At 47.0% G+C, this 13,044-nt stretch overlaps 1 protein-coding gene across 2 annotated transcripts in view; it reads left to right on the plus strand.

Moving 5' to 3' along the window:
* Window positions 1–13,044, plus strand: part of LOC102374506 (tetratricopeptide repeat protein 38-like) — a 41,220-nt gene that overhangs the window by 25,476 nt on the left and 2,700 nt on the right. Inside the window, exons 12-13 of one of the 2 annotated variants that reach the window (XM_025214154.1) lie at window positions 11,334–11,493; window positions 11,731–11,800. In XM_025214154.1, the coding sequence (XP_025069939.1) occupies window positions 11,334–11,493; window positions 11,731–11,751 (181 nt within the window). In that variant the 3' untranslated portion in view covers window positions 11,752–11,800. Of the gene's footprint in view, window positions 1–11,333; window positions 11,494–11,726; window positions 11,801–13,044 lie in introns of both variants that reach the window. The other variant, XM_006032391.3, reaches the window with a different exon arrangement.

Here is a 13,044-nt window from a genome sequence, read left to right on the forward strand (position 1 = left end):
GATCCCAGGTATGCTACCTCCCAGCACTGCCAAAGGCAGATCAGCCAGGGCAAGGAGGTGAAACACTTCACCACCGCAGCGATGCTGCTATATTGCAGGAAGCAGCACCTCTTTCCCCACCCTCTTGCCACTGCTCCTCCTCAGCCTGGCACCAGTGGGAGCGTGCCCAAAGGGAAATCCCCCTCTCACTCCAAAGCCTGTGTCCCCACAAAGCTCAGGCAGGTCACCCTGGAGCGGTGGGGGAAAGCCGCAGACAAAGTGGGGGTGTGTTGCAAGGGCAAACAAGGTCACCCAGAGCATTGGGGAGATGCTTGCTCTGGATAGCCAACCCTTCTGTTTAGTTGAGTGGCCAGGGTTCAGGCGGCTCATGGCACTCATGGCCCCATCGTATGGAGTGCCCGCACGTACCACCTTTATCAGGATGGTGGTGCCCTCCCTGTATGAGGCAAGAACTCCTCCAGGGAGTATTCGAGGGAGGAGCTGTGCAAGGCGGGTCTGCAGGTAACCTTGCACTTCACCTCCGACATCTGGAGCATCCAGGGTGGAGATCATGCCTACCTCTCCCTCACAAGTTACTGATGCACCAGTGGGCTCTCCACTGAGTCAGTGGGCTCTCCTTCAAGCAGAGGTGAGTCCCACATGGCAAGGGAGATCATGATGGCCATGAACTATATGGTGCAGGGGTTGCTCGTTGGGCAGGGCGAAAATAATTGCGGGTTCATAGTCACCGACACTGGGGCCAATATGGTCAAGGCAGTCCATGATACCAACTTTGCTGGCATCCGTTGTGTGGCACGCAAGTTCCACCTCTTAGTCAGGGATGCCTTGGAGGGGGACAGAGCTGCTGGTGACACCGCCGTCAAGACCAGCCAGCTCATTTCAAGATGCAGGAAGGTGTCAGGATACTTCCACCAGAGCATCAAGGGGGGCAAGATGCTGTGGGACAAAAAGGCAGAGCTGAGCATCCCTCAGCACAAAATCATGCAGGATGTGGAGACTTGGTGGAACTCCACATACCTGATGCTGGAAAGGCTCATCAAGCAACAGAAGGCATCCATGAGATGGCCTTGGTTGGGGAGATTGGGATCAGCGGCCCCCTTAACAAAACTGAGCAGGATACCATCTGCCAGATCTTGGTGGTCCTCAAGCCATTCATCAAGGCCACCAAGATCCTCAGCGCTGGCAATGCCCTCCTTAGCCAGGTGATCCCTGTAGTGAGGGAACTTGAGAATCAAATGGAGACGTTCCAGGGGATCAGTGTTCCTGGCTGGGGCAAGCCACTTTCACCAGAGGTGCAGGCACCGGTGGAGCGGCTGAAGGAGGGCATCAAAAAATGGCTGGATCTGTTGCAGTCCAGTATGGTCCACATGCTGGAGCCATGTGCGACCCAAGGGTGAAGGGGAGAGTGTGTGCCAGCAAAACCCTCAATCACTGGACAGAGGTGCTAGTGAACAGAGTCAGGGAGGCAGAAGGGGGGGATGTGGAAGAGGGGGACCCATTTTCCTGTGCCAGCACTCCAACTATAAGCCAATCTCCTCCACGGCAGCCACTGCCAATGTGGGCCAAGGTCATGGCTTCGATGGTGGGGTCCAGAGGTACCAGATCCCAATTTGGGCAGGTAGCGCAGAGGCTTTGGTGGCTACCTATCTCACCGAGGACGTGGAGCCACTGGACTGTGACCCCTTGGCCTGTTGAGCAACCCGCAGCCAGATGTGGCAGGATCTAGCCACAGTTGCCCAGCATCACCTATCCTGTCCACCAACCAGTGTTCAAAGCAAGGCATTGTTGGGGATGTTGTGACACCCCACCGTATCTCCTTGGATCCTAATTTGGTGGAGCAGCTGGTGTTCCTCAAGGTGGACCTCTTGCTGCTGGAGTTCCCCAAGCTCCATGTGCAGATGGAGTGAGTGCCACCCTCCTCACTCCGTCCACACCTATTTCCTTTAAAAAAAAGTTTTAAACCATTTAATGCCCTGCTCTCAGAGCTGGAGGCAGCACTTACTGTATCACCAGCCAACAGGGGAAGAACATCTCCCTACTGAGCTCCCATGCCAGAACAAACTTGGAGGTATGAGCTGGGGCTATAGGGAAGGAGGAGGCCCCAGGTCCTGTGCATGACCTAAAACTGCACCCAGCCAGGGTGAGGAGGCCTGGTGGGACTGCTGGTGGCACAGTAGCCGCCACGAAATGCCAGGGCTGCAAACCTCGCTGATGAAAGGGGGGTAGGAGGCGCCTTATAACCTCCAGCCACCACATGCATGCACAGTCCTAGCAAGGGAAAGCCCAGACTTGTAAGATCTTTGAGAGGCCTGAGGCTTACTGGTCGCAGTGAAGTTGTGAGGCTCCAGGTGAGCTTAGCTGCCTGGGATGTCATCTATGAGGCATGGGCTGCAGTGTAGGGAGGTATGGAGTTGCAGAATGGATGCATGTCACCCCTAGACATCAGGGGCCTAAGTAGGCAGCCTCTTGCCTGGAGAACATTTGAATTAGTTTTTGTTCAAGGCATAGCAGGTGAAAGAGGGGCGGGCAGGTGGTTGGTCCAGAAACAGGTGGGTGGGCTGAGATCTCACCTGCACTGGGAAGACCCCCTGCTCTTTCTGAATGGAATGAATAGTGAAGAATTTAGAGGCTGGGATGCAATGCATGCAAGAAAGCCAGTCAGTGAAAATGTAAATCGAGGTGTCAGGGGGTGAGGGACACATTGGGAGCAGAGAGATGGAGAAGGGGGATGTAGCAGGTAAAAGTGGAGAGGTAACTAGGGAGTCAGATGTCAGGCAGGTTATAGTGTATCATAAATCCAATGTCTATATTAAGTCCATGAGTTTCTGTATCTAGGAGGTTGATGAAGTGAAGTTCATAGGCTTGTCTGTGAAAAGGCTACCATCCCTGCTGGTTTCATCCCGCTGCACCTTAACACACACACACAGTCACACAACACGAGTTTTCTTTCAGCAGTTTGAGGTGCAGTTTCCCAAAAAACCCTGCACCTATCTCTTTGAAACTTGGCAGGCTTCATGTCCTCAGAAGGGGCTACCAATCCTGCTGTTTTCACGTAAATCTGCCAAAAATGGCAAAGTTATAGGTATTTAAATGATTGCTCATTATAGTCTATGGCTGAATCACTGAATCTCTCCAAATTGGCACCAAATCTTTCTATGCCAATTTGGCCGAATGGATTTGGGACAGTGACCCAAATCTTCAAACGGAATCACTGTCCTCCGAATCAGCTGAATCCAAATCGAATACTGCCCTATTCTCACAGGCCTACTGTACAACAGTAAGGAAAGTTTACACAATGTAGCCTATTACTTATGAAAGTCCTTTCTGCTCTGAAGGTCTGTTTCTTAAAGACCATTCCTTGAGCAGAGTATCTTATTAGTTATTACATGAATTATTTTGATGTTAGTCCAAATTGAACAAATTATGCAAATAGGATCTATAATTTGGATCTCTGTTACTCGTCTGAATATTTTCAGAATTCAGCAAAATGGAAACATTCTTGTCATAATCTTGTTTACTTATTTTTAAAAATATTCCTAATGTCGTTCCTCCATTTATATATTCAGTATGAAGGGTTGATATATTATTATTGGATAATAAAAGCATGTTACAGACACAGGTAATATCCATTTAAGGTATTATAAGCACATCTGTAGAAAACGAGATGCTTATCAGACAATTGAGTTATTTTTTGGAACCTATAGCAATCTTAAAAATTGTCATAAACTCCTTATAACTAATACTTATTAACAATTTTTATTAGGCTGTTTATCAATAGAAGTGTTACCAAAGTGTGGCTGATACAGTTTTGGATACAGAGACGCAGCAAAACTCCCACTGCTTGTGAAAATGACCCACTGAATCTTTGATAGGTCTGGAAACCACAGAAGTGACAAATAATATAACGTAGTTTGCCCAGTGCTAACAGATGGTTTTGGAGGGTGGTGGGGAGGGTTCTCTTCAATGCTTGCATTTTGTGCTGTAGGACTTCAGCCTTGGTGTAGAGAATACTTAATGCACTACTCCTTCACCCTAATGTTCTGGCTTGTCTGCTATCTGCACCTATTTATATTAAAGGGGCACCAATACATCTATCCAATATCGGATCGGCACTAAGATAAAGAAAATTGTCTGTATTGGAAATTGGCCTGATATGGCCGATAAATGGCCATGCGTGCACAGCCTCAGCGCAGCACATAGGCAGTGAGGAGCACAGCCCAGCAGCTTGACTAGCAGTGTCCAGCTGATAAGTCTGTTCTGGCAGAAGGGGAGGGGGGAGGGAAGGGGCATGGGGGCACAGATTAAGGCCCCCCGTTGGTGAGGGAGGGAGTGGGGCTAGGACAGGGGCTTGTGCAAGTGCTGCCCAGCTGAGGCAGCATGGGCGCAGGACGGAGCCATGGATCATCCAAGGCAGTGCGGTGGTGGGCGGCTCCCACCACCGTGCATCGTTTGTCCGGGAACCACTCGTCCGGTGTTCACTTGCTTGTCTGGCAGCTTCCGCTGCTCGTCCAGGAGGGTGTGGGAGAGCATGTACCCCCAGACTGGGACAGGTGGAGGCTGGGGCTGCACCGGGCAGCAGTGGTGCTGGGAGCAGGGCTATGGGGGGGACGGGGGGCTGCAGCCTTCCACAAATACACTGTAGTCCCCTCACATAGCCCTGTTTCCAGCGCCACTGCTGCCCACCCCAAGCACAGTCCAGTGCAGCTATGGCCCCGCCTGCCCCCCACACAGATCCAGGAGCAGGGCCCCCCCCATGCCTTCCTGGATGAGCGGTGAGAACAGCAGCAGGTGCTGTCAGGTGAGCACTGGATGAGCCTCCGGATAAGCAGCTCCCAGACAAGCGGCACAAGGCACCTCCCTGCACCCCCCAGATGAGCCTGCCCGGCCCCAGCAGGGCAGCACTTGCCCCTCTCCCAGCCCCACTCCCTCCCTCACCATGGGGGGGCCTTGATCTGCACCCCCACACCCCTTCACCCCCACCCCCTTCCACCATAAGAGACTTACCAGCTGAACACAGCTGTATCGAAAATTGGATCAGTATCCGCCCATATGCCTCCTTAAAAATCAGCTATTGGTATCGACCCCAAAAATCTCAATTGGTAATGTATATGTGCTGTTGGCATTATTATAGTTGCTGGGCATTTTTCCAGTAGAAAAGTAAAACTTTTACTTTAATTCACTTTAGATAACAGGTCAGGATATGAATAGACACATTTGGAAAACTAGATATATCAAATTAAACCCAGCATTTACCATGCCAAAAGATAGTAAAGGATCACACATCAAGAATAAAAGCTAATTAAAAAATGTATAGAATAGGTCATATATTATTTTTAAACAGTAGCCATAAAATCCCAGTTGACCAGTAGCCAGTGCAATATTTTCATAACGGTTTTTTTTTAGCCTTTGGTCTTTGTGACTGAAATTTGGGGGGGGGGGGGGGCATTATCTGTTTTAACACCTATTTTCATGGACTGAAGCTCTGATTCCCCTTTAATGTAGTTCTTAGATAAATCAGCCCTTCCAAGATGAATTGGACATAATTAAATACAGTCTCTTTTATCTGTGATTGTTTTGGGAAACACGAGGGTTGTGAAATGTGTTTAAATGCAGAAAGCTTTGCATTTAGCACCAGATATCCCTAATACTATTTACTGTTTTAAAATTAAGTCTATACCTTTAACTCTCCTCTGGGCTTTGTTTGGAACTGATTCATCAAAAAACTCTGAAGACGATATTTTCAAAAGTGCCCTGCATTGCCTTACCTCTGACTCTAGAGAAAACAAGATGACTTATAGCATTGCCTCCCATGGCAGAACAACTTTAGGCCCATGCTGAGCACTTTGAAGATGTTTAGAGCAATGTGGTGATTTTACTGCCATGTAACAAACTGTACTGTTACTGCCTTATGAGTTTTGATGCTTAACATAAGTAATTCAAAGATATCATTGGGAAGTATACACACACACTCATTATACTCTATTTTTTCCAAAGATTCTCTCCCAAAACAGCTGCAGAATGTATTTCAAAATTTAGGTTTATTTGTGCATGCTTGTATGCTTATAGCTATATAATGCATATTATATTTTTATCCATATCCATTTTACACAAACTTTCAGTGGTGTTTTTGAAGTGGTAACTCAGGTATTTGATGCAAGTTGGTAGTACACTTTTAGCACTCTATTTCCATAGTGTTATGCTGTCTAGATTTCTAATCACGTTAAACTAACAAGTATAGAATTAAGAAACTGCAGGTTACAACAGCTGTGCACTGCATCCATATTGTGTTAGAAAGAGCTCAGTTTTGTTTTCTTGTGTTATAATGAGAAATTACAACAAAGTGGATTTCTAATCTATTATGGTTGGTATAACAGGGAACTCTAGCCCTGTTACTAGGAGGCGGGGCTGCCCCTTTAAGACCCAAGTCTATAGCAACACCAAGCACCAGGAGGCTAGGGGTTAATAGCTCAACCTCCCAGGCTGGTCAGCTGACAAGAAGGGGATAGGCCTCTGGGCACATATAAACCCCAGGGCCAAGGCTGGCAGGAGGAGGTCTCTGGCAAGTGGCCAGGGGAAGAGACCTCCTGCACGGCAGAACTACCCAGGAATGCTGTGGCTGCTGGCCAGACTGCTGCGGTGGCGAATGAGGCTCCAGGAGTCTACAAGGTACCCAGAGCTGGGAGGTACTCAATACTCAAGAAGTAGTTTAGCATTTTTAAGGAGCCAGAGTGTGGCTTGTAGGACTTGTATTATGTTATAGCTCAGGGACTCATATTTATGTTGTTGTTTTATCTGGTGGAGCAGTTTGAGGCTACTGGGGGAGGAGGAGGCCTCATTGGGGCACACTACTGTACAAAGCCCCAGCACCAGGGGGCACAGCGCCAGGGTAGTGATCAGACCCCAGTGCCAGGGGGTGCAACAACAGGGGATGATCAGACCAGGGCACAGTGCCAGGAGGCGCAGAGATAGGGCAGGCCCCAGTGCCAGGAGGCACAGTGACAGGGGGTGGGCAGACCCCAGCACCAGAAGGCGCATCACCAGGGAGCGTGGCAACAGGGAGTGAGCACACCCAGCACCCTAGGGTGCAAGTCAACATTTATATAACATCTACAAGGCGTGGGCCACCGTGTTGGGGAGGTTTGAAGCAGTGGATAGTGACCCTTAGCGTCGGGGTAGTAAATGAGCAGCCTTCCACCTGAGTAACATCATAATTATTGTTCCATCAAGGCATGGCAGGCGAGAAAGGTGGGTAGGTAGCCCAGAGACAGAGGGTCTGGCCTACATTAGACGGTCCCAGGGATGGACCCCTATCATAGCTGGATATTTATTTGATAGCAACATTCCTTCATAGTATCATAAAAAACAGGACCTCAAGTCATCTAGGCCAGTCCCCTGCTCCAGGTAGCAACAGCCCTGTTGCTTTGCTTTCTGCTTCCTGCCCTCTTGTCCCTGTCTAATCTGATGCTCTTCTTTCTACTCCACACCATATCTGCCAGTAAAAAGGCCTGTCCCATCTCCATTTCGCTGCATGCCACATGCAGAGGTGTTTGTGCCACTTGTGACATCTGTGCCACAGATTAAGCACCCTTGGGCTAATGTTTTCTTGCCATATTTTCTTACATACATACTTGCCTTTCTCCCCAATCTATGCTCTCCCCCCTCAATTGGGGTGTGTGTTTTAAGCAGGGTGGTTGCTTTCTTTGCTGAAAAGAATCACACCTGGAGACACTGTGCATGCCATGCAGTTGCCAAGATGGCTGCCACTTTTGTTTCAGCAAGCTGAAGGGGCAGAGTCCCACATTAAACCTCTCACAGCTATAGTTATTGCCCAAGCACTGTAGCTTGTGCCTGAAGCAGCAAGCGAGCTGCTGGCAGTATCTTGTTGGGGCTTGTGATGTGGAAAAATCACTTTATTTACAAGAACTTCTATAAAGAACTACTTACAATAAAAAATTAACAGTTTTGCTACTGCTCTTGCCAGGTCCTGGGGCCTAACTATGTATGACATCAGTCCTGGAAACATAGTGTTCAGGAAGTGTGGCAGCAGAGGAGATGGTCTGAATGAGATAGTTGGCACCAAAAGTTCTTGCTGCCTCCAGACTGTCTGCTGGGAAGTCATACTTCCTAGACGCTCTGTGTTCCCAGGAAGACATACTTTGTCACGCAGTTTACCATGATTCTGGGGAAATCTTTTTTTACCTTCTGCCTTCCAAAAAACAAGGCGTGTTTTATTTGGGGGTTTCTCTTATGTGAGGAAAAATATGGTAAGGACTTCCAGTGATGGCAATTCAGAAACATCTTGAGATAATCTATTCCACTACTTAACCACTCTCATAGTGAGAAAGTACCTTTTTGCAATTTAAATCCGACAAGAGCCAGGGAAAACAGGAAAACCTTATAGAAAGGCAGCAAACCAGCAGATAAACATCTTGAGAGGGGGCAAAACCAAATGTGCCCTTGTCAAAGCAACCATGAGGGAGAAGCAGATGTAGACCACCCTTAAAAGAACAAGCAAAAATGAAAACTGTGCGCCCTTGGCCCATTTGCTGAAGAGAACTGCATATCCCAGAGACTCTTACCTAGCCAGCTGCAGGGAGACACTCTGTCCTCAGGACTATTCAAGACTTACATTTCTTGACTTAGGCAAAGTTTCTGTTGTTTCTTCATTTGGGCAAAAATTGGACATTTCTGATGTTTTTTTGTCTTGTGCTTAAATTGTAACTTGCTGTACTCGATAAATGCTCTATTCAGAGAATGGACTATTCTTGTCGAAACTATTTTCATGGCTTCAGTGCCACCACCTAAATTGTAACATTAAAATTAATTAATAATATTCCTTCTTGTCCTGTCCCCTGTGGACACAGAATAGTCTACTGCCATCCTCTTATAACAACCTTTTCTGCATTGGAAGATCTTTAGCGGAGCTTCACTCAGTCATCTCTTCTCCAGTCCAAATGAATTCCAGTTTTTCCATCTTTTTCTTGCCTTTCCCTTGTCTTGATTGGATAAATCTGCCCACAAATGACTAATAATCTCAAATGCAAATGTATCATGTAACACTGAGGTGCGATTGGATGAAGCCAAGTTTGTTGAACTAATAAGTGCAAGACTAAAAGTATAAGTATCTACTGCCCTAAACATGGGTCATATGCAACGCTGAGCTGTGTGGACAGAGAGGTTTAGAATAATAGAAAATTAGGGTTGGAAGGGACTTCAGGAAGTCATCTAGTCCACCTCCCTGCTCAAAGCAGGATTGTCCCCAACTAGATCATCCTAGCCAGGGCTTTGTCTATCTGGGTCTTAAAAACCTCCAAGGATGGGGTTCTACCACCTCTCTGGGTAACCTGTGCCAGTGCTTTACTACCGTCAAAGTTTTTCCTCATATTTAACCTAAACTCCCCTTGCTGCAACTTGCGACTATTGTCCCTTGTTCTGTCATCTGCCACCTCTGAAAGCAGTCCAACTCCATCCTCTTCGTAACCACCCTTCAGGAAGTTAAAGTCTGCTATTAAATCCCCTCAGTCTTCTCTTCTCCAGACTAAATAAGCCCAATTCCCTCAGCCTCTCCTCATAAGTCATGTGCCCCAGCACCCTAACCATTTTTGTTGCCTGCTGCTGGACTCTCCAATTTGTCCACATCCTTTTTGTAGTGGATGTGGACAAAACTGGACAACAGTCCTCCAGATGTGGCTTCACCAGTGCCGAATAGAAGGGAAGAATTACTTCCCTTGATCTGCTGGCAATGCTCCTACCAATGCAGCTCAGTATGTTGTTAGCTTTCTCAGCAACAAGGGCACACTGTTGGCTCATATTCAGCTTATCATCCAGTGTAACCCCCAGGTCCTAAGCTGCTGCTTAGTCACTTGGTCCCCAGCCTTTACCGATACATGGGATTGTTCCATCCTAAGTGCAGGACTTTGCACTTGTCCTTATTGAACGGTATGAAGTTTCTTTTGGCCCAATCCTTCATTTTGTCTAGGTTACTCTGAATCTTAGCCCTACCCTCCAGCATATCTACTATTCTGCCTAGCTTGATGTCATCAGCAAACTTGCTGAGGGTCCACTCCATCCCGTCTTCCAGGTCATTGATAAAGATATTGAATAAAACTGGATATTTTGCTGGATATTTTTTGGAGCTGCACAAAATGCAATCGGAACCACCACAGCAACAAAACAAGCACAAAATAAATAGGCAAAACAGCACTTGTACTGTAACACTGAGCCAAAAGCATGGAATTTGCTTAGAAGAAGAGATTTTGGCCAAGAGTAGAGCATCTCGAGTAGAGCCAGGGAGGTGATCCTCCCCCTCTAGGCGACGCTGGTCAGGCCGCAGCTGGAGTATTGTGTCCAGTTCTGTGCGCCCCATTTCAGGAGGGATGTGGACAACATGGAGAGGGTCCAGAGGAGGGCCACCCGCATGATCCGGGGACAACAGGGCAGACCCTACAGTGAGAGACTGCGGGACTTGAACCTATTCAGCCTCCACAAGAGAAGGCTGAGGGGGGACCTGGTGACCGTCTATAAACTCACTAGGGGGAACCAGAAGGGTTTGGGGGAGACGCTGTTTCCCCTAGCCCCTGCTGGCATAACAAGGAATAATGGGCACAAGTTGATGGAGAGGAGGTACAGATTGGACATCCGAAAAAACTACTTCACAGTTAGGGCGGCTAGGAGCTGGAACCAACTTCCAAGGGAGGTGGTGCTGGCCCCTACCCTGGGGATCTTTAAGAAGAGGCTGGATACTTACCTGGCTGGACTCATTTGAGTCCCGTTTTTGTTTTTAGGGGGAGGGGTGTTTTTTTGTTTTTTTTTTTTGGGTTGTTCTCCCGCCCTGGCGGGGGGTTGGGCTAGAAGATCTATTAGGTCCCTTCCGACCCTGAAACTATGAAACTATGAAGATACATCCTGTTGTTTGATTCCTCCTTTGGTGGGGGGAAATAGGATTTTGAACATGTAAGTTAACAGTACTTCATGAGATAAATACCTGATCCATCATCATTTTCCCCTCTTAAAGGAAAAAGAAAAAGTTACAAGACCCTGAATATTGTCCAGTTCTTGGGTCCAGCAAGGTATTAACGTAATCAAAATGTGGTTTGCTCATATAATTAAAACGGCTGAAATTTTAAAAATGTTAAGAACAACTATGGATGTTTGTAAGCAAATTGTTCATGAGGTTATGTATGTCTGGCATTGTGCATGATTAATCCTTCAGTTACGCTGGGCTGCTGTAAAGCAATACTACCTACCAGTAGAACATGAAACACTACTGAAAAAAGAACAACTGCTGAAGCCTGATCTGCTTGTTGGAAGTTAAATATCTTCTTGTTTCACAGGAATCCTGGTGAAGACTATGAGCATGGCCTGGTTCCGAATCTGGGATTGCCCCTTTGTCAAGCTTTTGTAGAATTTGACAATGAAAATTATGACAAGGCAGTAGAACTGCTTTATCCAATTCGGTACCAGATCCCACAGATAGGTGGCAGCAATGCTCAGGTAAGGACTGTTATTAAATTGTCTTTCAATAGATTCTGGGTGCTATGTTATGTTATGTGTAAGATTCCTTTTTTAATTTTCAATTCCTAGAGTGTAATGTAGCCCATTTCTGAATTTTCTGTCAAGTGGAAGTGCTACATTTCAGCTGGTTAATGTGTTCCATCAGCAAGAAAAGAAAGTGCTACCTACAGCGTTTGTTACCAAATATTATAGTGCATTTTTTCTCTTTCCAGAAAGATATCTTCAACCAGTTGTTGATCCACGCGGCAATGAATTGTAAATCTAAAACTTACCGGAAACTGGCTAGGTGAGTGCCACTTGCAGTCATTGGTCGTGTCCAGATGAGCATGAATGTTTGTTTCCCTGGGGATAAGTAGCAACAGCACACTTTGTGCCACTACTACTTGTCCCTGGGGAACAGTTGTGCTATGCATGCTGTGGTGCATGGCAGGTTACCTTGGGTGGGGTAGGGAAGGATGGGGTCAGTGACTGTGCTGGCCCCAGCAGCCTTACCTGGGGGCCTCAGGGTACTGCAGCTATGGTGCTTCTACAGCTGGGAAACCTGACTGGCAACTGGAACATGGCTCTGGCCAGCCAAGCTCCAGTTTTGGGCAGTGCTCCCTGCTTTCTTTTGGAGTGCGTTTTTTTGACCCTGGAATCTCCTGGGGTCAAAAAGCCCTCACACGCTGCAAGGTAGGAGTGCAAGGAATGCCTGTATGTGCATTGTGTGGCACCACAGATGGGTCTGCAGCACCACATACTGCGTGTCCATGCTCGTTTGAACACAGCCATTGTTGTTCTGGCTTCTGTGATATTTAACAACAGGAATGCTGTTTATGAAAGCTGAAATGACCAGTGTTTAATGTTATAAATGACAAATGAAATTATGCTCAAGCAAGTAAAAGCAAACCTAAATGTTGTTACATTTGATATAATGGGCACAGTCTGCAGCACTGGCCAAATACAGTAGAACCTGGGTTCTTTGCAAGATCAGGTCTCCTAAGTTCCTGCAAAAAAGAGGGGTTTTGAGCCAACTTGGAGGTATATACAGCTGCAGAAAAGCTGCATGGGCCTGCTGAGGTGCTCCAGCTGTTTGCTTTGGCATTATGTCAGAGAGTGCTGCTTCTCCTATCAGCTGGGTGGGATTGCTGATGAGATTCAGCTGAGTGGAGAAATACCTGTAGAAGTAAAATTCACAGCAAAGCACTGAGAAACCCACTCTTCATTTGGTAACCTGCTGCAAAGTAAGTAGGTTGTTAGCTACCTCAGAACAAATGTTCTCGTTCCACTGCATGCAGTTAAGCTACCAAAGCCTGGGCTGGTTAACTGTTTCAGGTGATTGGCAGTCTATAGTCCCTCTATAAAGGACTTTCCTTCCAATTGTGCACCACTGTATTTTCTTAGGGAGGAAATATACTTAAAAATATACTGTTCAAATTAAGTGTTAGGCAAAATATCAGAACAGGCTAACTTCTCTGTTCACCATGGGAAACAGCATGAAGAGACTTCTCCTTTGGCTTCCTTCACTGCTGACAGGATGACGCACTCTTT

This window comes from Alligator sinensis, unplaced genomic scaffold (genome assembly GCF_000455745.1).
Source record: "Alligator sinensis unplaced genomic scaffold, ASM45574v1 scaffold91_1, whole genome shotgun sequence".
Classification (NCBI taxonomy): Eukaryota; Metazoa; Chordata; order Crocodylia; family Alligatoridae; genus Alligator; species Alligator sinensis.